Source organism: Aedes aegypti, unplaced genomic scaffold (assembly GCF_002204515.2).
Source record: "Aedes aegypti strain LVP_AGWG unplaced genomic scaffold, AaegL5.0 Primary Assembly AGWG_AaegL5_hic_scaff_436_PBJ_arrow, whole genome shotgun sequence".
Classification (NCBI taxonomy): Eukaryota; Metazoa; Arthropoda; class Insecta; order Diptera; family Culicidae; genus Aedes; species Aedes aegypti.
In genome coordinates, this window is record NW_018736106.1 from 39,355 (window position 1) to 65,962 (window position 26,608).

The 26,608-nt window shown below is 37.3% G+C and overlaps 1 protein-coding gene across 2 annotated transcripts; it reads left to right on the plus strand.

The window, feature by feature from the left end:
• The first annotated feature begins 4,038 nt into the window (after positions 1 to 4,038).
• On the plus strand, positions 4,039 to 25,358 carry LOC110681111 (AMME syndrome candidate gene 1 protein-like). Of its 2 annotated transcripts, none has more exons than XM_021856878.1 (4): positions 4,039 to 4,187; positions 24,318 to 24,859; positions 24,928 to 25,013; positions 25,087 to 25,358. In XM_021856878.1, exons 2-4 carry the CDS (start codon positions 24,561 to 24,563, stop codon positions 25,341 to 25,343), a joined length of 642 nt encoding a protein of 213 aa, XP_021712570.1. In that variant the 5' UTR covers positions 4,039 to 4,187; positions 24,318 to 24,560; the 3' UTR covers positions 25,344 to 25,358. The 2 variants fall into 2 exon arrangements, with proteins under 2 accessions (XP_021712570.1, XP_021712569.1); XM_021856877.1 differs by having other exon boundaries at positions 4,042 to 4,466.
• The last annotated feature ends 1,250 nt before the right edge of the window (positions 25,359 to 26,608 follow it).

A 26,608-nucleotide genomic window follows, 5' to 3' on the forward strand; every position in this document is an offset into this window, starting at 1 on the left:
GGGTAAAAGTTTTGACACCTCACTGCGCAAAATTGCACAAAACGGAACGTCAAAAATGGAGAGCACCCGGTACTTAAAATACGCTGGAAACAGCATTTTCAAAGATTACAGTTTGGGCAGATTGCTCTTTCTGGGTTTTTGGCAGATTTTTTTTATTTACCTTCCGAAACGTAAAGCGCTCAAATATTTTTTATTTCCAAAGAAATTCTCGCGGAACATTACTAAAGGACCTATGAACAAATGAGAGATTCTCTCCTCTCTCGTTCTCTTTCGATTATAACAGTGGAATACTAGAGATTTTGGAAAGTTTTTCACTATAGATCGAGAGTCAATTTCCTTGACTAGCGTTTCATACAAAAAACGCAACAGAAGAGGTTAATGTAACTCAGTTGTTAATGAAAGAGAAAGTAAACAAAGAGAGCCTGTCAATGTTAGATAGGTCCTTTAGTAATGTTCCGCGAGAATTCTTTGTGAGCTTTTCCCGGGATTCTTCCTTAAATCACTCACACTCAGGCAAATGGACTATCGATAAACATAGGAACCCCTTATGAAAATTCGCCACAAGAAATCGGGTCGAAATTCATAAATTTTGCCTTATGAAACCATAATTTGAAAACAAAAAACGTTTGCGCGGCAACCTGGAATCGAACCAAGAACCTTGCGATCGATAGGCCCGAGCGTACACCACGCGCCTATCGACGCCTTGATGTGGAGTGATGCTAAAACGATACATAAAGCGTTCGTATTGCAATATTCGTTCCACCTTTCATAAGGCAAAATTTATGAATCCTTCAAATCCTCTCTGGGATTGTTCTGAAAATCTTGAGATTATTTCTTAATTTTCTTCCAGATATCGCTTTGGGATTCACACAAAAAAAAAACGTTACCATTCCAAGTGGTTCCGGTATTACTTCTGAGATTCTTCTGGACATCTTTTTGGATTTTTTTTTCAGAACTCTGTATGTGTATCCAGGAAATTAAATTCTTTGAAATTCTCAGGATAAAAGCAAATTTTCAACATTTTAAACTTGAGCTCTTTTGAAGTGTTGATTATTTTTCTCCGGCTAGAGTAGAGTATAATAACTGATATGGTTAGACTAAATTTAAGTATGGTAACTGAAACGAGGCACTGTTTAAACATATTTACACCATAGTTGGTGCAGTAACTTCAGTTTTTATTACAATGCTGTACACGGTAAAAATCAAAAAATCCAAATAGTATAATGTTTAATATTTCTTCGACATTTTTCAAAATAATACTTAGCGATGCATATCAAATATGCACAGGATGATTATGTTTTATACATTGAAATGATTATTGGGCTCTTATTTCCTTTTGGGCATAAGCGTTACTAGTTGCTAATCTTGGGACTTATAGAAATTCGTTGCAACTTACTGCAAGCAAGCAGCGACAGGTTCACTGGCAATTTCCGAGTTGTAGCATAAACTTACTGACGGAAATCAAAAGGTAATAAACAAAATTAAATTGTTACGTGCTCAATCATTTAAGTTATTTGATTTTCTTCAGCAGATTTCAACGGAGCGATGGCAGCAGGAGTTTACGAGGTCAAAGGTGAGCTACAAATAGTCGGGAAGCACATTCCAAGCCTGAGCGAAATTTTGCGATACTTCTGCTTTTCTGTAAAGGTTGATGCGGAAATCCCCTATCATTCGATCGGTAATTTATTCATTACAGAGACTAAAGGACTTCGACACAAGGTGGAATATGTTCCGTGAACTTCCCGCAGAATAAGACAACAGGCGTAATTTCGAAGGAAAGCAGCTGGCGAAGAGAATGTCTGTCCAGTATCAATGATAGTCGGGAAGCTAATTGGAAAGCAACGAGCATAATATCCCCTGGAATTCATTGGTTTACACAACAGAACCGACAAATCCCAACTCGGGGAGATAAAGGAATGGTGGAGATATTTCCGTCGAAGCGTTCCGGTGGCAATAAAGCAGCGTACGGCACTTACTTATGCGTAACTTTCCAAACAGCAGCAAATGAATGGTAAACGTAGCATATCATCACAGACAAACAGACGTAACACTTAGAACAAATCTCGATCAAAATCATAGTCACGAGGACATGTACGCCCAATGCTAAAATCAGTACGTTTGGCCGACAGGCCAACAGATGGCGGTAGTGTGTAAACGTCAAACACGAACAAAAACGATGCGAGCGCTGCGGGTGGCGGATTGGCCACCTACCATATTTTTGAATCGACCGTTAAAAAGGTGGTCGATGGAGAATGATGAGAGTGTGACGTCTGTTTGTCTGTGATATCATTGTCAAGAAACTTATCCCTATCTTCTCAAGAAATACAAACTCTCCTAAAATTAACCACAATGAATTTTTTTTCATTTGTTTACAAAAGCAGGAATAACTAATGGTTTTAAGCAATTCAGAGAATTGCTATTCATAATGCATGGAAGCAATAATAATGGAATAAGCACGCACTGCTACAAAAATTCGTTTATACTAGCAATGCATATTACGTAAAAAATCATTGCAAGGTGTGAATAGATCAAATATGGTTTTAGTATGACTTGTATGCTATTTAACATATATTTTTTTAACCGTTTAGTTTTACCATTTGGCCTGGAATGTAGAGTGAACATATAGTAAATAGGTAACAATAGTTAATACACAGACAAACAGACGTAACACTTAGAACAAATCCCGATCAAAATCATAGTCACGAGGACATGTACGCCCAATGCTAAAATCGGTGTGTTTAGCCGACAGGCCAACAGATGGCGGTAGTGTGTAAACGTCAAACACGAACAAAAATGACGCGAGCGCTGCAGGTGGCGGATTGGCCACCTACCATATTTTTGATTCGACCGTTAAAAAGGTGATCGATGGACAGTGATGAGAGTGTGACGTCTGTTTGTCTGTGGTTAATATGTTCCCATTATATTTGTGAATATTGCAAGTACGGTAAATTCTCGCATACTCTGAGATAACGCCCTAAAAGCCATTGGTAACCATGTGTGTAGCTCGTTGTTTCTTAGCAAGTGAAGGAATAAACATCCAAACCAACATCACTGGTAGGTAGATAATGATCCTTTCTTCACCATAGAGTTGTTAAACAACGTGTAAACCCATTCAAATGCGCAGAAACAATGAGCTACACACATGGTTGCCAATGGCTTTTAGGGCGAGATCATAAGTTATGCGAGAATTGTTATGCGGGTTGCTGAAAAGTATTCAATGAGAATAAAAATCTCGCATAACTTCTGATCTCGCCCTAAAAGCCATTGGTAACCATGTGTGTAGCTCGTTGTTTCTGCGCATTTGAATGGATTTTCATGCTATTTAACAACGCTATGAGGAAGAAAGGATCATTATCTACCTGCTCGTGATATTGGTTTGGATGCTTATTCTTTCTTTTGCTCAGAAACAACGAGCTACACACGTTGCTTTTAGGGCGTTATCTCAGAGTATGCGAGAAATATTAGCTGTGTTCAATGACTTTGATCGAACTTGCTCGGGGTTGGTTGTACTAGCTCGTATTTTTTGTCAACAAATAACTGTCAAAGCTACTTCGAGCAACTCCAAGCTGCTTTCTCAATGAACGCTCTTTTTACTCTTTTTACTAATTTACCGGAATTCCACGTGAAAAAAAATTCGCGCACTTAACAATCCGTATCGCTTCGGAATTTTGCTTTTTTTCTCACTGTTTACGTTTTAAACGTCAAAAACACGAGCTACTGCGAGCTGGTTGAACTAGCTCGGACTCTAGCTTCCAACCTGTTTCGAGCGACTCGGAGTTGGTTGGACTCGGCTCAATGAACACAAACCCGAGCGACTCGAAGTAGGTTGGAGTGGCTCAATGAACACCAAAAGCTGACTCGCAAGTGGTTGCAACCAAGTTCGAGCAGCTCGTTGAACACAGCTATTATCAATCTCTTTTGGAAATGAAGGACGTATTTTTTAAACGTTCTCGATCGCCCCCCTTCAGAAACTCCGATTGTGACAGTTCTGAAATGTCATCCATTTTGCGTGTGTGTACGTAACATGCTTACCCACACACAGTCACCGTGCGTGATCGCGTTTTTCTTCTGCTTCCTCGTCGCGATGATGGTAGATTTTTAGTGCAAAGTGAAGTGTGAAGTGCAGAGTGTTGTTTGAAAAGTGAAAAACTTCGCAGGAAAAAGTTATCGCCCTTCCCCCACACAAAGTGCGTGCACCAGTGCTTTTATCCGTGATTAAATTGTGCAAATCTGCGTTCAGTTTGCACAATTTGGCTAGTAGTGCTGGCTGCGGAATTCCAGAGAAAGACAAAAATCGCAGCCCAGCAAAAACCAAAATCAAAAGAAACAGACCATCGACATCGGGAGGTTTGGCTTTTCTCTTTGTGTTCGTCCGTCTGTTGGAGATTGGGAAAACTTCCGACGAGTGGAAATTTCATTGTGTTCATCAGCAAGAATCGTTTCAGCAGAGTAGAGTGTGATTAAAGGTGATTTTTCTTCGATTAAAACACTATTCTCGATTTGATGTGCTTGATAGCTTGTGGAAAATCGAAATGGGAATCTGCATTCCTCCTTAGACGACCGTAAGGGATGACCATTGCAAGCAATAAAGTGCTTCTATTAGATAGCCTAGTGTCATAAAACAGCTGCCCTAGAGGCGTATAAGAAAACATGGAAGATTGTGGGGGCGCTGGTGAAATGGATTCCTATATCGATCTGTAAATCGGAAAAACCAAAATCGGATCTGGAGGAATGATTCAGGAAAATTGAAGGAACGAATCCAAATTGTTACTTCTGAGGAAGGTTGCTTCATTAGTGTGACCAGCTGCTTCTGCAGCTCAATAATTGTGCACTCACACAGCCGTCATCAAGCTTCAAGGATTTTCGTACATTTTCATCATCAGCTGTGAACAAACTTTGTCGTGCAATGGCAAGCATACAAGCATCTTCTGGAGGGAACCTCCTGTCTGCAGGCTGACTGTATGCACCAGCAACATAGATATTACATAAGAACACCAGAAGCATGAAGATTGCATTAACAAATTGTAGTTGAAACATATCCCCCTCCCTGACAGCAGTTCCCCACTGCCATCGAAAGCGAAAGCTCAGTGAATTGTATATCTGATGATGCGCGCTTCAATTTTGCTTGTGGATACTTCTCTTTTGGCTCCCTGTATCATCAGATACTGTTTTTTTTTGTTGGCTGGCTGGAAAACAAAACAAACCCCAACAACAACACACAAAGAAGCATCAAAGCGCAAAAGAAACGCGAAGCAAGACGTTCAAGAGTGAGTGTACGAACGATGAAATTAATCACCCACACCGTCCAACAACGCGTTTCGGTGTGCACCGAGGGAAATCGGGAGGCTGATTTGGTTTTGGTCTTTACTTAGGCAAATGCAGGCTCATTTTAGTGTCATGGTTTCCATTTTAATGCAAGTCTCTTAAAATTCTCTATTTACAATGAAAGGTCTCTTAAGTCTTTTTCTTAACAAAAATGGTATCTATAGTCACTGTGTATCTTCTTATATTTTTGCAGTTCGATTAAAACTGTCTAAACAGGAATTCCCACAGAGATTACTGTGAAAATTTTCCAAAATGTTATTACAGGGTGTCCTTTAGACTCTGCACCAACTAGTTTTCCACCGATTTTTCCAGTTTAACTCTAGCAGATCTTCCATAGATTTTCACAGGTGCTCTTGCAAGAAAATCCCCAAATGGCTTATTTCAGAGTTTTGTAAAAAAATCGGTAAAGGGTTTTCCAGAACTCCCTACGAGAATTCCTCAATGCCGATTTTTTCAGTTATTTCAACAGATTAATCCTGGATATCTTCTTAGAACAGTTCCTTACAAATTTCGAGGCACTGATTCTGGAGGAACTTCATTATTGAGTAGAGATGTACCGAATACCACTATTCGGCCTTCGGCCGAATATCGAATAGTTGGAAAATTATTATTCGGCCAAACGAATATTCGGCCGAACATTCGGCCGAATAATGACCTAATATTCGGCCAAAAAAATCCTAATATTCGGCCGAATAACACCGTCTAATTTGTCTAAAACTATATTTTTAATCCTGGATAAAGAAAAAAACGAGTTTGCTTAAGTAGGGAAAGCTTCTACGGTGAAAATTTGAACGGATTATGAATGAAAATGAATGATCGTCCTCTTGAGCTTTTGAAACCAATTTGTAGAAATCACAAAAACAAAATTTCAAAGATCTTTCGTATTTCTAAAGTAAGGGATTTATATTCTATTGCTAGCACTTTTTATCCATCTCACGTTTTGTTAAAATATAACCCAATATACGTTACTAGATTTCTCATCCGACTTTTGGAAGTGTTTCAAAGAAATTGGAACAAACAGACTGCAGACCACTTTATTATGCTAAAAGGAAGAACTTGAGCAGGTGTCTCAAACCAAACAATATCGAAAGAATGAAAAGTGCTAATATATGTTAACGGTTAAAATTAAAAGCATTGAGTCCATACGCGTCAAACTATTTAGTCTAGTGGTTCCTTACAGCCCCAGAAAAATTATTATAAAGCTATCAGTACACTATGGCAAATATTTGGCATAGATTGATACAGTGCCAAACAAATGTTTGTCATCGCATAGATTTGGTTGGTGTTGAAACCTATGTTTGTCTGTTGATTTATGCCTAGCGAAATATTTGCACAATTAGCAAAGCTTATAATGTTAGCTTAAGGCTCATTTGCAGATAATGCCTTATGTATTGAGCAGCACCGTAGTCACCTAAATGCCATAGATCGGAGAAATTCTCACATTTTTTTAATATTTGGCATCAAACTCCTTTCATAGAATGCATGAAACGAAAATTTTAATGTATCATCATTTGAATAAATTCTTTAATTTTTTAACTTTTCTTAATTATTTAATTTTGTTACTATTCGGTCACTATTCGGCCTATTCGGCCGAATAACAGAATTTATTATTCGGCAGAACGAATATTCGGCAAAATCAAAATAATCGAGATATTCGGCCCGAATATTCGGCCGGCCGAATATTCGGTACATCTCTATTATTGAGTTCCTTCACATATTTACGTAAACACTAAAAGTAGGGGCTCCTGGGGTAATATGCACTGCCGGGGCAAAACGCACCTGGTCAATTTATCTGAAATAAACGAGTTTTGATAGAAAAACACTATGCAGATTGATGGAACGTTGCAAATTGTTGACACCATGAGAATTCGATACATTTTGAAAAACCTAACAGGGAGATAGAACAATAAATTCGAAAAGCACGAAAGGTGAAAGATGTAAAAAGGTGAAAGAGACTGGGTAAGTTGTTGATGACATGATTTGGCGATATAACACAACGAGTTCTATTTTCCATAATATTTTCTGTTAACCCACCGTCGGTCGCCCTAGTGTACTGAGTACACGCACTTTGCGAAAAGTCGAAAAACACGTTGAAAATCCCTTCAAATTGATCCGGGTGTTGGTCCTATTCCAAGATCTACTCTTCTTCTCGCTTGTAGAGAAGAAATTTTTCGAAAAAATCAACGAAAAGTATTCGAAAACATCGTGTTTTTAATCTAAGTTTTTACGCGTGTACTGAGTACACCAGTGCGACCGCTCGTGTAACTTTTTTTTTACCGGGCCCGTCACACGAGCGGTCGCATCGTGTACTGAGTACACGCGGAGCAATTTTGATTGTACATCCAAAGCTAGGCAAGATAGAATATGGATGTCTTCGACAAATTTCTTCAGTCCAACGGTACCAATTGGTCAGTGGACAAAACACTTTGGAAACATCCTCATCTTCCAGTGGCCATCGGATTGTGCCCCCGGGGGAACCGATGTAGTGGACATTTCGCAATGCAACATCTCGAATACAAATATCTCAGGATCTACATTTTTTAGCAAGATGCTATCTTCGGCAAAGTTGTTCAGTAGGTCAAGGGCTAACATGTGATAGGCTGCTTGTTTCGAAATTCTGCCACCAGATGGTGCTAGTAAGTATTTAATTTTTCAAACACCGATATCTCAAGACCCTGATTGCCTAGAAAGATGATGTCTTCGACAAAGTTGTTTAATAGGTCAAGGACTAACATATGATAAGCTACCTAACAAGAAAAACTGCCACAAGATGGCGCTAGTGAGCATGCAATATTTTAATCACGAATATCTCAGGATCCCGATTTTTTAGAAAGATGGTGTTTTCGGCAAAGTTGTTCAGTAGTTCAAGAACTACCATGATGATCTTCTTGATTCGAAATTCTTTCAATAGATGGCGCTAGTGAGCATGATATTTTTCGAACACAGATATCTCAGGATCCAGGTTACCTATAAAGTTGACGTCTTCGACAAAAGTGTTTAGTAGGTCAAGGTCTAGCATGTAATAAGCCACCCAACTTGCAATTCTACCAAAAGATGGCATATTTTGATCGCGAATATCTCAGGACAACAATGTTTAGCAAGATGGTGTCTTTGGCAAAGGTGCTTAGGGCCGATTTCTTCACCTTCGCTTAAGCCGTAAACCACGTTTACCCATACGATTAAACCAGGTTTAAGGCCTAAGCGGTGGTGAAGAAACCGCTAATTAGTAGATTAAGGATTAAATAACATGCGCCGTTTGATTCGGATTTCTTCCACAAAACGACGCTAAAGATGCAATTTTTCGAACGCAGATATTTCTGGATCCTGATCGAATGATCCTAAGATATTTTGATTACTAAGAAATATTACCCCTTCGGCAAGGTTGTTCATAAGATAAAGGCCTAAATGCAAGGAACCTGAAGTTTTAAAATTCTTTCAACTGGTGGCGCTAGTGAGCATGCATATTTTGATCGCTAATATCTGAGGATCCCGATTACATCCAAATATAAACTTCTCGGCTCAAAAGTTCAGTAAGTCAAGTACAAACTTGTGATGGGCCACACTTGTTTGGGAATCCTTCCACTAGATGGTGCTACTGAGTATGCTATATTTTCCCGAATATCTAGGATCGTGATTGCTCAATCATGAAAAAGACGTCTTCAACTAAGTTGTTTATTCTGTCCAAGACTGAAGCATATTTAACATGTAATAAACCGTTTGATTCGAAAACGTTGCTCTTCAGCATGAAAATCCCATCAGAATGTGCTTCAGAATTTCAAGTACAGTCAAATTTCCAGTCGATACTCAAAAGATCATCGACTCATAGAACAGATATTTAGAAAGCTGATAAAGGGGAGCATTATAGTAATTATGATTTTTTGTTTTAAGTATGGTTTCAGGCGTCGATATCGAACTATGGAACATCGACTTATACAGGTTTAACTATATTTAAAAATATGGCGATCAAAATCATTGCCGCGAAAACGTGTAAGCCCAATGCTAAAATGGCTTTGTTTAGCCGATGGGCCAACAGGTGGCGGTAGTGTGTGTGGAGTTCGGAATCGAAGTGAGCAAACGGGAGCCCCACGAAGAACTTGACATTTCACTCTGATGTTACTATAGGAGTGAGTCGTCGAAGTTGTTCCATGCCTACTAGATCGTTTGATGTACGATTCAATGCTACATTATTCTAATAGGCTTTTGATTGTCGCCCATCATAACAGGTTTAGAAGACAAGATCCATAACAATGTTTATTCAGTGCCACACATCCTCCATCTTCTCCGGAATGAAAATGTTTGAAGTAATTGAAGATTCAAAATTTTGTTTAATCCCACATGTTTAATGAAACTTGGTCTGGGATATTAAAACATCTCTATTCTATAATTCAAAGGTTTCCATGCATGAAAACCGTCATGACTATAAAAAAAGGCATTCAAGAATCAAATGTCCTACGTCATCGCGGATGCTTCTAAGAGTTTAGGATATACCTTCCACATAGCTAAAAACTTCACCTTTATATGTTGTCTCTCAATTGTTTATTTGTGCATGTGACTTCGGAATATTTTTCCGCTGTATGGTACCCACTAAATCAGAACGGCGTTCAAAATATTGATTGGCTGAATGTCTTTTCCATTCATTAGATCCGGCAAGCTAATTCTACGCTACAACAGTATCTAAGACGTTCTAATTTTAGACAAAATATTGCTATTATTGGACTGCAATGCGTGTTCAACAGAGTAGCATCTGCGTTTGACTTTCATCTTGCTAAACATACAATCCGCAATACTCACTCAAAAATTTGTTTGACTTTACTTGTTTAGTATATACCTTGTTCTATTTTATTGTATACTAGTGGTCCCGGCAAACTTTTGTCTTGCCTTCAAGTAGGCTGTAGTAAAACACCATACAAAAACACCCTATACAAAATGACACATTAGTCTTATCCCGATTTCCTGATTTTTTCGGAGACTTTCTCTAACTTTCTCTTCGCATGAACATATCGCATCCCTTGTCGAATTCAACAGTAAAAAAAAGGATGTCAATTCGTGATCCGTTCTCAAGTTATTTCATGACATATAAACACCACTCCATTTTTATTCATATAGATGTAAGATACCATACATCATTGGGCCTACATTTTTTTTATCCTTACATTAACGACCGCCAGTCGCGCACGCATGTGAGTATCGCTTTAGCTAGGAACAAATATGCGACCACCAGTCGCACTAGCAACATCAATAACACTTGCTAAGAACAAATTTGCGACCACCAGTCGTAATAGAAAGTGAACATCACCATTGCTTATAACACATATGCGACCACCAGTCGTGCTAGCAACACCAATAACACTTGCTAGAAACAAATTTGCGACCACCAGTCGTGATAGCAAGTGAACACCACCATTGCTTATAACAAATATGTGACTACCAGTCACGCTAGCAACATCAATAATACTTGCTAAGAACAAATTTGTGACCACCAGTCAAGATAGCAAGTGAACACCACCATTGCTTATAACACATATGCGACCACCAGTCGTGCTAGCAACACCAATAACACTTGCTAGAAACAAATTTGCGACCACCAATCGTGATAGCAAGTGAACACCACCATTGCTTAGAACAAATATGTGACTACCAGTCACGCTAGCAGCATCAATAAAACTTGCTAAGAACAAATTTGCGGCCACCAGCCACGTTAAGAACTTATTTTCGTTGCAACCACCAGTCGGGTTAAGGGCATATTTTTTTTATTGCAACCACCAGTCACATTAAGGACATTTTTTTATCGCAACCATCAGTCGCATTAAGAACATTTTATCATAGCAACCTCCAAAATTAATTTATTTTTAAATAAAATTACTACTTTTTTTGTTTGTGGATTATTACATTTCAACAGCCACTGTATAGTAATATTATTAGTAGAAAAGTATTTTATTTGCTCAAAACAATAGTCATATGATACATGGTGCTAATTAAAAGAGGACATTAGGTAATAATCAGCTCGATCTTACCGATTATCGATGCAACTTTTTTTTTTTCACCGAATCAGTCAGCTTTATATTCAAGCTGTTAGGTGAGACATTGTACTGAAGCAAGGGTTAAAGACAACAATCTTTCAGACTCACCAACATTCAATTTTCATTCGATTCATTTCAATTCTATAGAAATATAACCACAAAAAGTAAACAAATAATTTCTTTCGAAATAGTAAATACGAAGGGATTTGTAATTGTGCGGAGCTTTCGGACATATTCCGTCCTGCGGTAGCCGCATAGATCTATCGCAGGCTTGAGAATCTTTTCAAAATTGAATTAAATCATTCAATCACAACAAAGTAGTATAACAAGATGCGCATAAAACAGCAAAAAACAACAGTCATCGGTGTGGTTTCCAAAGTATTCTTGCATTCGATTGATGATGCTACGTAAAAATCAATAATATGACAGCTGCGATAGCTTTCTGTTCAACCATAAAACGGAAAGTTATCTCTTAAATAGCAATTGAAATGAATATATTAAGACAAAATCGACGATAAAAACAACACACATGCTACAAAAGAATTTCAAAATGCTACGAAACATATCAAATTTATTTTACAAATTTTGCACGGACATATCTAATTGACTCCTTTGGAAAAATAATTCTGCTCTAGAATTCTCTTTCCATTAAGCTTACTTTTTTTTTCAATAAACCAATGCTATAAAATAAGTTCCCGTTTTTGGCAGAATGTTTACTTTGTATCTGAGGTGAATTTGCCCTAGGGTTTTTAAAATGAATATCATTTTTAATTGATCAAATTGTTCTGAAATAGTGTATGTACTTTTGTCAAACATGTATATTCGACTATTTCAATCAAATCAATCTGTTTGATTTTTTTTTTCAAACACAACAAAAGAATACCCTTCGAAAGCCAGGGTGGCCAGTGAAAAGTCAATTTCAAATTCCCGGTTTTCTCCCGGTTTTTTCCTGGTATTTCAAAAATATTCCCGGTTTGATGATATGCTAAGAAACATTATTGCAATTTTTTTACCATTTAAAAAGACTTTTAAGTACCGTAAAACGGGTAACTTTGATAATGCGGGTAACTTTGATAGTGCGAGACCCACAACATATTAAATGAAAAAAAACGAAGTTTCTGTCAATCAGTTAAGAAAAACGAATGCAATAGTAAAGAGTATTAGTATGACACTTCATGTCAAAGCTATTTTCGTTGGAATCAAGTGCATTTGAGGATTTAAATGCAAATTTTGAAAATTTACAAGTTTTTAGCGTTTTTGCACCGCTTACAAACAATCTGTTCTACGATCACTATTTGATAAAGTCATAACGAATTCATCACTTATCCATGACAGCCTAGTTATAGTAGAACATGAATACGGTCTCAAATCTCTTAGCGAAATCCATTTTCACAAACTGGGACCATTTTTGTAATCAAAGTCAGAAATTTCCATATAACGTTAAACGCCTAGAGGCATGTAACGCCCTATAAATGTTCCGTAATTCAATAAATTTTGTTCGATTATCAAAGTTATCCCAAAACAGAAAACCGACTTTCGATTATATGAAAAATAATATATCCATACAGAATAAATCTTTTGGCAATCTATCAAGTGCAATCGATAGCTAGGATGTCAGTACTTGTTTTAAAAATATAAAATGTAATTCTTTGAAACAGCATGCATAAATATTGAAGTTTTCTTCCAAAAAACTATCAAAGTTACCCCGTTTTACGGTTCGAGTTTTTTAGTCATAAACCAAAGAATTTTTATTAGGGGTAGACGAAAATCAGATATTTTGCTGTGCATTCAAATTTCCTGGGCTTATACTGATTCTGCTTAATTCCAGTTTGATATAATAGATCCGGCAGAAATATAGACAAACCTTTTTTTAATTATAATTTTGTCAATCTTCAAGCGTCGCGACTAATATTTCAATAGCGCGCTGTGTTCATAAACATCGTAAGAATGCAGCGCCAAATTTAAAAACTGATTTTGAAAAACGGCGACTTGAGGTGCGTCGCGAGTCTCACTGGCGCGATCCGGATGGGTGGTGACGCGACAATATGTGAAACGATATTTTACGACGGTCACTTTAAGTAATGGTGGAATTTGTTATAAAAAGTTCAGTGTTAAAAAAGTTTGACCCTTTTTTATATGATGGGATCGAGTCAATCTTTAAATGAATTTTAGTTTAAATTTCAAACGGTCACAGATTTGGTAGACATAAAAATGAATTTATCAATTGTTCAACATTTCGTTCCATGGTCATCAGCATAGAATTTATTGTTATGTTTGATCCCCACAAATCTGGAACATTTTCTCAGGGCAATTATTTCTGATAAAGATTAGATAAAAATCTGAAATGAATTAGAATTTTACCAAGTTGAGCAAGCCATTTTAAAGTCAGTAAGCATCGAAGCGTCCTGTATTTTGCCTAGCTTCGCTACTCTACCCTTTTCCAGTAGAGAAGCTAGGCAAAATACAGGACGCTTTGATGCTTAGTGACTTTAAAATGGCTTGCTCAACTTTCACCACCAAATTAAATATAAATCTTGTCGCTCCCTTGCGACGCCTATCCACCTGTTCATTTCCATCATTTGCTCCTATAGACTCCCTTTAGCTTTGAGTCGCATGACCGCTACAGCCATGAAACAAAATAATATATAAAGAATATGTTCCTGACTTTATTGATTTATTCGATTTATTTATGATTTATTCAGAAGCTTTTGTAAATATCCACTAAAGTTTAGATCGTGCTGGTTAAAACATTACTTGGTATGCACAATTTTCCCGGTGCTAATTGAAATTCCCGTATATTTCCCGGTTTTCTCCCGGTGATTCGAAATTCCCGGCTTTTTCCCGGTTTTCCCGATTTCCCGGTGCGCTGGTCACCCTGGAAAGCACTCTTGCGCAACTGAAACTGTTGAGAAGATGATAGTTCTAGAGATGGGTAAATTGGTCCAATTTTGGGAGCGAATCGTGGGTGATTCACTCACAAAAGTGAATCGACTCTTTTGATCGATTCAGTGACTCATTTAAAAAAATCAAAAATAAATCATGAACAGAAAAAAAAACAAACATAACGTTACATTTTCTGAATGATATCATATTTATGTATGAAGCAACTCCAAAACATTTATACATGTCTAGTACACTTGATTATGATAAATCCAACTCAAAAATGTCATACAGGTTAATTTTTAATCTCTCTTCCGAATATTGCAAGGATAGAGAATCGCGACTCTTTTGAAAAGAATCGTGATTCGTTCACTCATTTTTGAGAATCGACTCTTTTGAACGATTCACGAGTGAGTCGCCCATCTCTAGTCCCTGAAGGGGCTAAATTTTATTTGTTTTATGCTTATATACTATGTCCCTTTCGAACCTGGTAGAACTCCTAAATTATCGTTGTTTTCATCGTTTTTCTCCGCCAGATCCGAAGAGCCTTTTCAAGTAAGACGAGGTGCCAAGCAGGGATGCCAGGTGATTTTTTCCAATGTCTTCCAATTGCATGGAAAAATGTCTTCCACTTAAAACTTTTCAATTATCATGGTAACTTAAGGGAAACTTAAACGGTGGTCCATTTTTTGGTCCAAATTAATTAGACAAGTAAAAATAAACCAAACCGTCCACGCATGCATCGGTGTTGTATTTTTTTCTGATCAATTTAAAACGTGATCACACAAACAAACATGTTGGTGATGCTTGAAAAAAGCGAAATTCAAGCTGAATCCCAAGAGAAATTCCTGCAGAAATTCACGTAAGAACCACCGCAGGAATGCGCATTAAATATACCGCGAAAGTTCCTGGCAAAGTTCATTCATTCTGAAATTTCTGGCGGACTTAGGAATTCTTGGCGTTTTGCATATTGGAACTCCTGGTGGAACTTACCGTTTCCGGAGAAACTATGACCTAGGAGACGGACTTAGGAATTCTTGATGGAACTCCCGATAAGAGTTTTTGAGGAACTCTTGAAAACGGAATCCTCAAAAAGTTTTGGAGGATCTCCTAGAGGAATTTATGGAAGAACTCCCGGGGGGATTGTGGCAAATTCCTAGAAGTATTCCTGTAGGAGGCGGGATACCTGCACGAGCTTCGGTAGATTTTTTGGTGGAGCTGTCAGTGGGATTATTGGAGCAACTCGCAGAAAAATTCCTTCTTAGGATTTTCCGGTGGAGCTCCTAAGGAATTCCCGAAGGAATTTCAAAGCAGTAGCTGGATGAACTCCAAAGAAATTCCTGGAAGAATTTCGAGGCATTTGCAGCGGAGCACCGAAGGAATTCCAGGCGGAGTTCTGAACGAAATCCCAGGACGTCTTCTTCTTTTCTGGCGTTACGTCCCCTTAGTTTAGTGTTCTTATGAGCACTTCCACAGTTATTAACTGAGAGCTTACTATGCCAATGACCATTTTTGCATGCGTATATCGTGTGGCAGGTACGAAGATACTCTATGCCCTGGGAAGTCGAGAAAATTTCCAACCCGAAAAGATCCTCGACCGGTGGGATTCGAACCCACGACCCTCAGCTTGGTCTGGCTGAATAGCTGCGCGTTTACCGCTATGGCTATCTGGGCCCCTCAGGACGTATAGCTTCTGTAAATCCCCTGAGGAATTCATGGCTTAAATAACCGAGAAGAGTTCTTGGGGGATATCTTCGGAGGAATCTTTTAAATTCCCGATGGAAATCCCCGGAGGAATTCCTGGAGAAAATGCCGAAAAAAAATCTTAATAAAATTTCCAGACGAATTCCTGGACGAAATCCTCCAAAGTATTACTGTTGGAAACCCCTGAGGAATCCATCTCCGGAGAAATCTTTGAAATCTCCGGAAGAATTCCTAGACGAAAGCCCTGGAGGAATTGCTATTGGAATTTCCCTGAGAAATTCCTGGCGAATATTCCCGTAGAAGTGCTTGAGGATTTCCCGGAGGAATCGTTGAAATATCCGGAGGAATTCTTGGAGGAAATCTCCAGAGAAATTCTTAGTGTACATCCTCAGCGCAATTCCAAAAGAAAAACTCCGGATGAATTCTCTGAAAACATCCCTGAAGAAATGTCTGAAGAAAATCCCCGGAGGAGTTTTTCAATGAAATCCCCGAAGGAAATCTCCGAAAGAATTTCTGGACGAAATCCCCAGAAGAATTCTTGGAGAAAATCCCCGAGGTTTTCTGGGGGAAATCCCTGGAGGAATTATTAGAAAAAATCCCCGAAGGCATTCCTGGAGGAAATCCCCGAAGGAGTTCTTGGGAGAAAACCCCGGAGAAATTCGTGGAAAAAATCCACAGAGGAAATCTTGAACGAAGTTCTAGGAGAAAATATGCTTATGAAAATCTACTAAGAAGTACTAGCGGGATATTTCCGAAGGAACCCTCGGAGGAGATCTCCTGAGGAAGTCTCTGGAGGAAATTCTCTTAAGAATACCTGTAAGAAATCCCCGGCCTGTGTTGGTAGCAAAGCAAATTCGATGAATTTCAATATTTATCAACATAGAAACTCCAGATACCTAAATGGCGGTAAATTTTATTGCAAGAGGTTTCTGTCCTCTTTACATAAATCTCTGAAAGCTTCTGAAAAAAAATACTCTTCAGAGTTAAGGGAAAAGCACTAATTTTCGACCCATAAGAAATCTGTGCCAATTTTCTGGTTTCCATAAAAAGCCAAAACTATATGAATGGGTCGAAAATTGGTGCTCTTCCCCTAATTGTTTAAAATCTGAGTATCTGAGTATTGTAGAATCAATGATTTTTATCATTATGAATGACACTTCCGAAGATTCATGTCTGACATGAGTTCTGCAAATGGTATGAGCAAGGAAAATGCAGTTGTTACTAAAAGTGGCATCACCGAAAACGATTCCGTTGTCAAATCTGTCATAAGTTCATTCAATAGGGTCCTAAAGCTCTGTCCCAATTTTATTGCTAAACGCTTAAGTTTAGGCCAATAACACATGTTTACTCAATTTTCTAATGTTTTTCGTTTTTTTGAGTCCAAAAAATTTTTTTTTAGATTTTGTCACACTCCTTGGCTTAAACTCAAATTTTGGGTGTATTTTGTTTTCCGTGTCCTTTCCGAAATGTCAGATAGGAACAACCCCAGTGGTAAAACTAAAACTCCTGTGGTGTTTTTGTCGACTAAGCCAACGTCAAACATGATCTTAAGTGTCAAGGTTCATTTATGGACCCAATTTTTAAACTAAAGTTTAAACATGATATAGCCGTTATTTGAGCGGGAAATATTGCTAAAGTAGTTGCAGTAGATGCTCTTTCGTGTTGTTGAATAAAAACAAGATTTCATTAAAAATTTTAGGACCCAATTAAGCAACATTATCGAAATACTATTAAAAATGCAGAATTTCCTTAGGAAATTGCCTATTGTGTTTTATTTTTTGAAATAACTCAAAAAGTAAATGACTTGTAAGCGTTTGGTCTTTTTATTCGGCTTCAGGGGCCATGATTTATGTAAGTAACGACATTTTCAATATTACCGAAAGTTGTTTACATGGTTGATCAATGTTACTCCATATCAGCTAAATCAAGAAATCACTTAAAACATTTATTTAAACATACTTAAAACTTTTAAATACCAAAATACACTATAAAGTCACGAGCGGTGGGTGCCGCCAGTAGGGTAAAAGCACCGGTTTTGGCCACCCTAAGAGAAAATGTCAATAAAATTAAATGGGAAGCCGTATTTAAACGACAAATATTTCAAATGCAAGCTTTCAATCCATATTATGTGTGTAAAATATCTAAACTGAGCTAAAACCATTTTTTCGCTTTGAAAATCCCGTTGGTCAATATAGGCCAATGGAACCAGTTTCGGCCAGAGATCTAACTTCGGTTCCTAAATTGGCCAATTGCATTGATTTCTCATGGGAGCGGCCAAATTAGGAGTGCCCTGGCCAAATTAGGTGTATGGGAGTTAAAATTAAAAGGAAAATGAATTGTTTTTTTATGTTTTGAATCAATTCGGACGAGTAAATGCATGTAGCTCTATCATATGAATGTGATCTACTGAACAAAAAAGGTTTCATGCTGATTGGCTATGTAAAACGGTTTATAATCCACTATGGCTACAACTGGTGTATGGCCAAAACCGATGCTTCTACCCTACTTGTTTTAAAAATATAAAACTTGTGACATTTGCATTTTCAAATGAAAAATTGAAGAAATATCCCAAAAACTGATCATTACGGATTACGGTAATATTTAAATGCATTACTTGAATTTTTTGACAAATCTCTGCAAAAGTTAATAGAAGAAACTCTGGAAGAAACCTTGATATCTAAAGAAATCAATGGAGTATTTCCGATGGAATTCGGAGAGAGATACCTATAGATGGAGTAAGACTTGCAAAAATCTTATAGAAGCGTTTCTGTAATTTTCAACTCACATGTTTTTTTTTTTATCTAGGAATTGTTAAAAATGCCAATAATTTAAAATTGTCTTCCAAATGTCCTCACAAATTCCGAAAAGTTTTCCAAAAATCTTCCGTCTTCCAAATGATCGGCGTTAAGTCAGAGGGGACCAAGTGCAAAACTTGGGAAAATTGGATTATTCTCTCATTAGATGCGAAATTACCTTACCTCCCATTCACTTTGATCAGATTTCATGAATGCTGTAAATTGCGAGAGATATGCAATAAATTTACTTTGGATGATCAATAAAAACCGATAAAATTGTGCAGTCAGAGTGGACCAAGTGCTTATTACCATAACATCGAAAATGATCAGCGTGCCGAGGAATGCGAGAAAATGAAAAACATTTCAAGAGATTTGTCAGATTTTTCGACATCGAATGATTCTTCTACTTATCCATCAATAGAAATTTATTACCTGATTCGATGCATTTGATTTTGATTTTTGGCCATTTACCATATTTGGAGGGGTCGTCAGAAATTGCAACAATTTCTGTGCAGACAGAGCGGACCAAGTGTTAAAAAGCAATAAACTGATTGATTATTGCATTTTTAAAGTCATTTTTAGAGTCCGATAGAAGGTTATGGTAGTTCTACAGTGTATGCATGGAATGTCCTAGGACCCGCTTATTGGGCCAGTATATTTTGGTCGGTACTCAAGATTTTCACTTGGTCCACTCTGACTGAACGCATATTTGAATATTTATGGTCTTCAATGCCCTGACCCTGCAAAACCTTAATTTTCAAGCTACGATTTCGGTATTCACTACATGGAAAAAATTACTATATTGGTGTCGAAGGGTCTTGATAATCTGTTTATCTTAGAGATATGCACTCAGTATGACCATGCAAGCATTGAATTGATTGTTATTTTCCTAGAAATTGTTCACTCAGAGTGAACCAACTCACTGAACGCTGGTCTATAGTTTAGTCAGAATGGACCAAGTACACATAGTCCATCGAAAAATCGTTCTACCAGAGGTTTTAATTATGATTTTTCATGATAATCACTTCACATTATATTGTTTGAAAGTAACACAAAGAGATGTAGAAATATTGAACCAAAATTTTGACGAGTTCAAAAATTACAACGCGTTAGTCTTTAAATCCAGTTAAATTTTCCAACAATCTAATGTTACCGTGAAGGCCCCATACTCTGCGCACTTAAGGATTTTTAAATTTCAAACAGCTGTAATTAATTGAAAACAAAACACAATCCTCTGAAATTTTGGGAGCAAATACTTATTGATTTCATGTATAAGGAAAAAATATAAAAGCTTCACTAGGTAATGATTTTTATTGCAAATTTTTAATTTTTCTCAAGGGTGTCCGTGTTCCTAACTCTGCGCACTCATTTTTGCAATGCTCCTTATTCTGCGCATTCAGGTTCCTAACTCTGCGCACTCGATACATTATTTATAACAGTTGAAGTATTTTGCTAAAAGCATTACTAGCATTCAAACTCTGAATTAATCTTAATTTTCTTGTTTTATACGGCTTTACGTCCCCAGTGGAGCGTGGAATGTCTCTAACATAGAAGTTTATTAAGTGAAGTGAATTTTATCTTTAATTCAATCCATGATAATTACTGTTACTGAATGCCATTAAGTGGAACTCTCAAAATAATCGAAATCATCATATGATTTCCAAAACATGTAATTAACTTAGTTTTCTAAAATCCAAAGCAACATACAAAAAGGGTACAAACTACATCTTTTTTGCATTCTTTCTTGGCGTGTAAAGGAAAATTAGCTTTGACTGTTAATGAATTTTCACTAGAAAATATAAAAACCAAATTTTCTTTTATTCGGTTCGGGTCCGAGTTTGAATAAAATTAATAAGAACCTGGTTCTGATTTGTTATATGTGAAACCCGAACATTCCTACTGAATACGAAGAATAGTTTAAGCGAAAGGGTATATTCATGCTTAATGTATTGTTCATCACTCAATCGACAAGTATCGCCGCCCTGTATAAGCATGACGTTTTTAATGAACGATTCATATTTCAGATCAATAACAGTACTTTATTGGCGTTTCTATATAGCAAATACGATTAAACCTCGATGTTCCATTACTCGATATTGACTCATGAAACTATACAAAAAATCAAAATTATTCTATTGCATGGTTAGGGAGCATTCAAAAATTACGTCCATCGTTCAGGGAAGGAGGAGTCTACGAAAATGTGACAATGCATCCATTAGGAACTGTTAAAATCGCGACAGGGGATTGAGGGGACGGAGTGTAGAAATCCTTAAAATATGTTGGACGTCATTTTTTAATCTTCCCTTACTATGATGATCCCCTTAAACAATTTACCAAAACATTTCCATTCCATATCTCGATGGTGTCGACAAGTCGATGGTTCCCTTCAATATCGACCTCTGGAGGGTTGATTGTATGTTGAAAATAACGTTTTATAACTGCTGCGCATAGTAAGGGACATAGTTGAAAAATGGTTCCTTACTATGCGCACTTAAGAAGAATAAGAAAATGAAGATAAAATAAGGTGCACTTTACCAGTGATGATTGCTCGATAAATAAACTAGTGCCTACATACTAAAAATCTGAAATATATTCTCTTTAACTTGATTCAAATGACTTAAGTGATGAGGTACTCCCTTAGCATTTTTGCTAACGGGCAGTCATTTGGACGTTTTTCAATATTTTTAAAGCTATTTTATTTTTTATTAAAGTAATAAACGAAAATTTGTCAAGAAAATTCTTCACGTACTTTTTTATTACTATTGTATCAATATATGGATAACAAATTTTAAACAAAAATTTAAATGATTTACCAGATTTTGGTAAAAGTGCGCAGAGTTAGGAGCTGCGCAGAATTAGGGGCCCTCACGGTAATTGTGATGAAATTTGCTCAACACCATGTAGGGTGAACCCAGACCAACTAGATTCGTGTATTAAAACACTACATACTTGTAGTTTAGTGTTCATTTCGGCACATTTTCCTTAAGTGGTGCATATTATCCCAGGAACCCCTACAGCTTGCCGTAATCCGGGGTAACATTGATCAGTTTTTGAATAATCTTTAAAAAATGCGTTCAAAAATACAAATGTTGCAAATTTTATGTTTTCAAATCGCTTAGGACTGTAAATTGTATTTTGTTTTCTAATAGTTTTAACCATGTTTTAAAAAATGTTTAAAACCGATTTATATGGCTGAACTGGGGCAAGATTGATCATCCATGCAAACAATATTCGCTAATGTTGAAAATACCGTTACTTACTAGCATCTTAGCCCCTGAACCCGAATATCAAAGCAAAATTCTTACAAGTTATTTACTTTCTCAGATATTCACAAATTAGTATCATCATAAATCGCGGAATACGCCTCTAAATGTATGCAATTTATTATTTTTTTGAATTCTTCATAGTGATTCGTTGATTTTGCTAATCGAACATATTTATAAAAATTTGGACAACGAAATCGTTTTCAGCAATGCTTTTTTAGTAAAAACAAGAGTTTCGTTGCTTATATTATTTGTAGCACTCATGTGAGGCAATAATTTTTGGCAGTGCCATCCATCCATAATCATGAAAAATCATTGTTTCGAAAAAAATAAATAAACAAAAAAACTCATTTTTTACAAAAAAAAAAACCCAGTTCTTATTTACCTCATGAATAAAAGTGAAGCTTTTATTGGATGGACGGAAATGTTCCATCGGAAAATGAAGATTCGCATTTTTTACGAGGATCATTTCGATCAAATTTACACCGCTGATCAATGTTACCCCGTTTTATGGTATTTATATTGCTGTTCATGCTGTAGAAGTAATTTTTGAAAATAATATGCTATTTAATCATTTGAAATTATAGTTCCAATAAATGTTCACCTAAAATAGTATATACTCGCACTGTGTACGCTATTGTATATCCCTTCAGGAGTAATAGGCTCAAATTTAAGGCAATGCACAGTGGCGGTCCTTCATACAAAGGTCGGACAAAACCTCAAATACGTCTAAAATCGCTTGATAAATGATGGCTATTACCTATCTTGGATACCTGACATCATCCCGCTGGAAAGAACTGTCAATGAAAATTCGATTTTCTATGAAATTTGACAAAATCATTTATTTTTCATCAATCGAATAAAAAGCTATTATTCAACAAAAAAATGAGTCGTAATGCAAAAATTTGTGCATAAACCTGAACTAGAGATACATATTTAATTTCCTTTTAGTAAATCCAGTAAAATTTCAAATGGGCCATGGCATTATTATACTGATTTGAATGATGAAATAGTGAAATAATAATGGAAAATTATAATGTGATTTCACTGTAGGGGCCAAAGAGGGGCCAAGAAAAACTGTTGCACTTCAGAAAGTATGGATGATTTGCTGCTGCATAGTGAGTGACTCATTGTACCGAAACACTTCACATAAAACGGACGAAGTTTTGAAATTTAGCAAATTTTGAGAAAGATTGCGATAAACTTATTTTGGTACAAATAACAACTCAATGTGTTGAAATTATGTAATTATTGTCAAAGCAGAGGCTTACAACTACGCTTTCAAATGAAACCTATTGAGGATAAAAATTGTTATGATTTCGTTGAGATACGGCTGTTTGAAGTTTGATAGGTAACCATAGTTCATGAATTTTAAGCAGTCCAATTTTGCTGACTTTCCGCACTTACGATGCTGCCAAAAATCGAAAACAAAAAACAGATCACATCTCAAATTTTGAGAAACTGTCACTAAATGATAAAGAAGTCTATAAAAAAATATTTACTAGTGATTTTGAGAACATGAATTTTTGAGGTTTTGTCCGGCCAAGCGCCACTGTGCAATGTGTCAACTTTCAACGATTTCCAAACTTTCTTACTTTTTCAAAAAACCATGCATGTTTTAAGGATGTGTTATTCCACGCATAATAGTTACGCATAACATTACTCTCCATAATAGTTTTTTTTTCTTCTAATACGCCATCTTGATTGGACCATGATTTCTCAATGTTTCGACTTTGTCCGATATTGGGTGTTGTCCGGTACTGTGGGATCTCCGGGATCTCCCTTTATGTACTTTAGCAGTTTCAGTCAGTTATTAAACACTACAACTTTTCTCTCACCACATATTCTTAGTTGTTTTTCATTGAATGAAGCTGTTTTTTTTTTTGTTTGAAGTTTAATCATCATATAAACTTATTTTCCACAAAAAATACCCAATAAACGGTAACAACACATAATAATAAATCTTCGAGCTGTTTAGTAGAATACCTATAAGTAGATGAAAAAACCGAATTTAGTACTATACCATTTAATTCCACTAGAGTTTGTATCCTTTGACAGATACGCGTATTTCGACCTCAACTGTAAGGCCGTCTTCAGTGTCGTGTACTAGACTCGACTTGAAGAAAACCATCGTATGCACACACTACACCCAAGCCAATCCTATTTTCCCTCTCCCATGGCGTTTGCGTGGTCAGCATAGACTATTCAGCCATTACCCCTCCTATCATCGGCTTTGGATTGACTTGCGCTCTTATTGGCCCACCAAACGTTGCAAAATGAAAGTATTTTAAAATTCACCTAATAATCAAATACCTATGATTTTATTTCAGCACACCGATAATTTTTCCAGTAGCACCGTATTGTAACAGATCCGAAAACGTCTAATCAAAGATCGAACCGTTGTGGGGGTAACGAAGCCGAGGGCAGCCAAAGACAGCAGAGCGTGTCACATCGGCTTCGTTCCGAAGAGCGGGAGGCAGAGGGTTCGAGGAGAAGCACCGGAAGCAACGACGGCGACCCCAGAAGCAGCACCAGCAGTAGCAGTAAACAGCAGTAATAAGCGTCCGAGCAGCATGTCGTCCAGTTGTTGTGGGACGAAAAAGCAGAAGCTCAATGGAAACTATGCGAACGCTAACGGGCACTGCGCTGACGGAAACAATGGCCGAGGTGGCTCCAATGGTGGAAAGGGTACCATGGTGAACGGCCACACCAATGGTTACATGACCAATGGGCATGCTTCTGCCGGCGGCGACGGAGGCCAATCGATGATTGACTCCATGCCGGAAATGTGCTTTTACTGCTTTGAGGTGCTGCACCGGGAGTTGAACCAACTGGAGGAACCTCGTACACCGTCCTTCACCAATGAACCATTGTGAGTTGGCGGCTGTTTGGGAACAGGCAGGGGGTTTTGAGCACTTATTGAGATCCTGTTTCTTACAGCCCACTGTTTGTCACTTGGAAGATTGGGAAGGACAAGCGACTGCGCGGATGTATAGGGACATTCAGCGCAATGCGTCTACACTCAGGTATGTGCTTTGGGGTCGGATAAAAATACCATTAAGGTGTTCATCATTTATTAACCTATTAACGTTTTCCAAGGTCTTCGAGAATACGCAATAACAAGTGCTTTAAAGGATTCGCGCTTCTCGCCGATCACGCGAGACGAGATCCAAAGACTGACCGTGTCGGTGTCGATCCTGCAGGGCTTCGAGGAAGCCTGCGGCTATTTGGACTGGACGCTCGGCGTGCACGGCATCCGGATAGAGTTCTACAACGAACGTGGTTCGAAGCGAACTGCCACCTACCTGCCGCAGGTTGCCACCGAGCAAGGTGAGTTTGGGGGCGGGGATACTTGACAAATGTCTCCATAATTGAGAGGGCAACTATGTGATTTCAATTAGGACAATGTTGAAGGCTCGCCTTAGACAATTCTGTCGCAAATTGTATCCATTTTGACAATATTGTTGACTTATATATTTCGGTATGCAGCTGGTGATCTCAGATGAATCATAGAAAACTGAAGCATTCAGGTTAAACCCTTAAAACTAAAACTTTAGGTTAAAGGCCATGCGCTACGGAAGAAAGTTGAAGTTTTAAAAATGAATTGCAGAGTTTTTGGAAATAGATTGAAATTTGAAGAAAGTTAATTCTTGAAAATCCTATAGATTTCAGGAGAAATATATTCTTTAAAAAGTTCAGGAATCACTCCTGTTGTAATGATTATTTTTTGAATTTCTTTAAGAGTTATCCCAGGAATACTGCCCGTAAAAAGATAATTGTCCCATATGAATTTCCTTCAAAAATTTTGTTTTGGCGGGCAACACATATTTTTATGTATATTTTCATATGCGCACATAAAAAAATAAACAGTTTTTTCGAAAATATTGTGAATATAATTCAAACTAGTGCAGTCCCATATTGAAAAATAAAGGTATAACAGTCTCTGTACAGATCAACCTGTAAAAAGTATAATTAATTTAAAACAAAAAACAAAAAAAAAACGGATGCATCGACGGCAAATTTAGTCTAGTTTCAGTAATTTTCATTGGGCCACCGGATCCCGGAGTTGTTCTGGATGTTCCAAGGTCATGTCTCGTTTTATTTTCTGTAGGTTGTATTTTTGTGCAGTGCAAAGTTGTATAGATGTTTACAATTTTCCAAGAAACCAGATCCAATTGAAAGTTGAATGCCGCCGAACGCATTAAAATTCGTTGGAAATCTTCCGAATTATGGCGAATTCCGTAAACTAGTTCCAGAAAATATGGTCAGTCATGTTTGTATTTCCAAACATGTATATAATATCCGAAACCTGGGAGGGAGGAACCGATACAAAATTTATATACGTCATAGTGAGCCGAGATTCTGCTGTCACGAACTGTCACTGTGAGCCCATATCTTAAAGAATGGACAAACTTGATAAAAGCGCGTATTGGATCAAAACATTTTTTTTACATTTCAACAAAGTTGACAACAATCGGTTGAAAATCAATTCCTGCACACCCAAAAGCAATGCTACGATAGCACCTTTTAATTTGATCGAATATAAAGCATTGAAACACGCATCTTTTTACTGTTTCTCAATCAAAATTAAAATTAAATACACATAAAACTATGGCCCTTT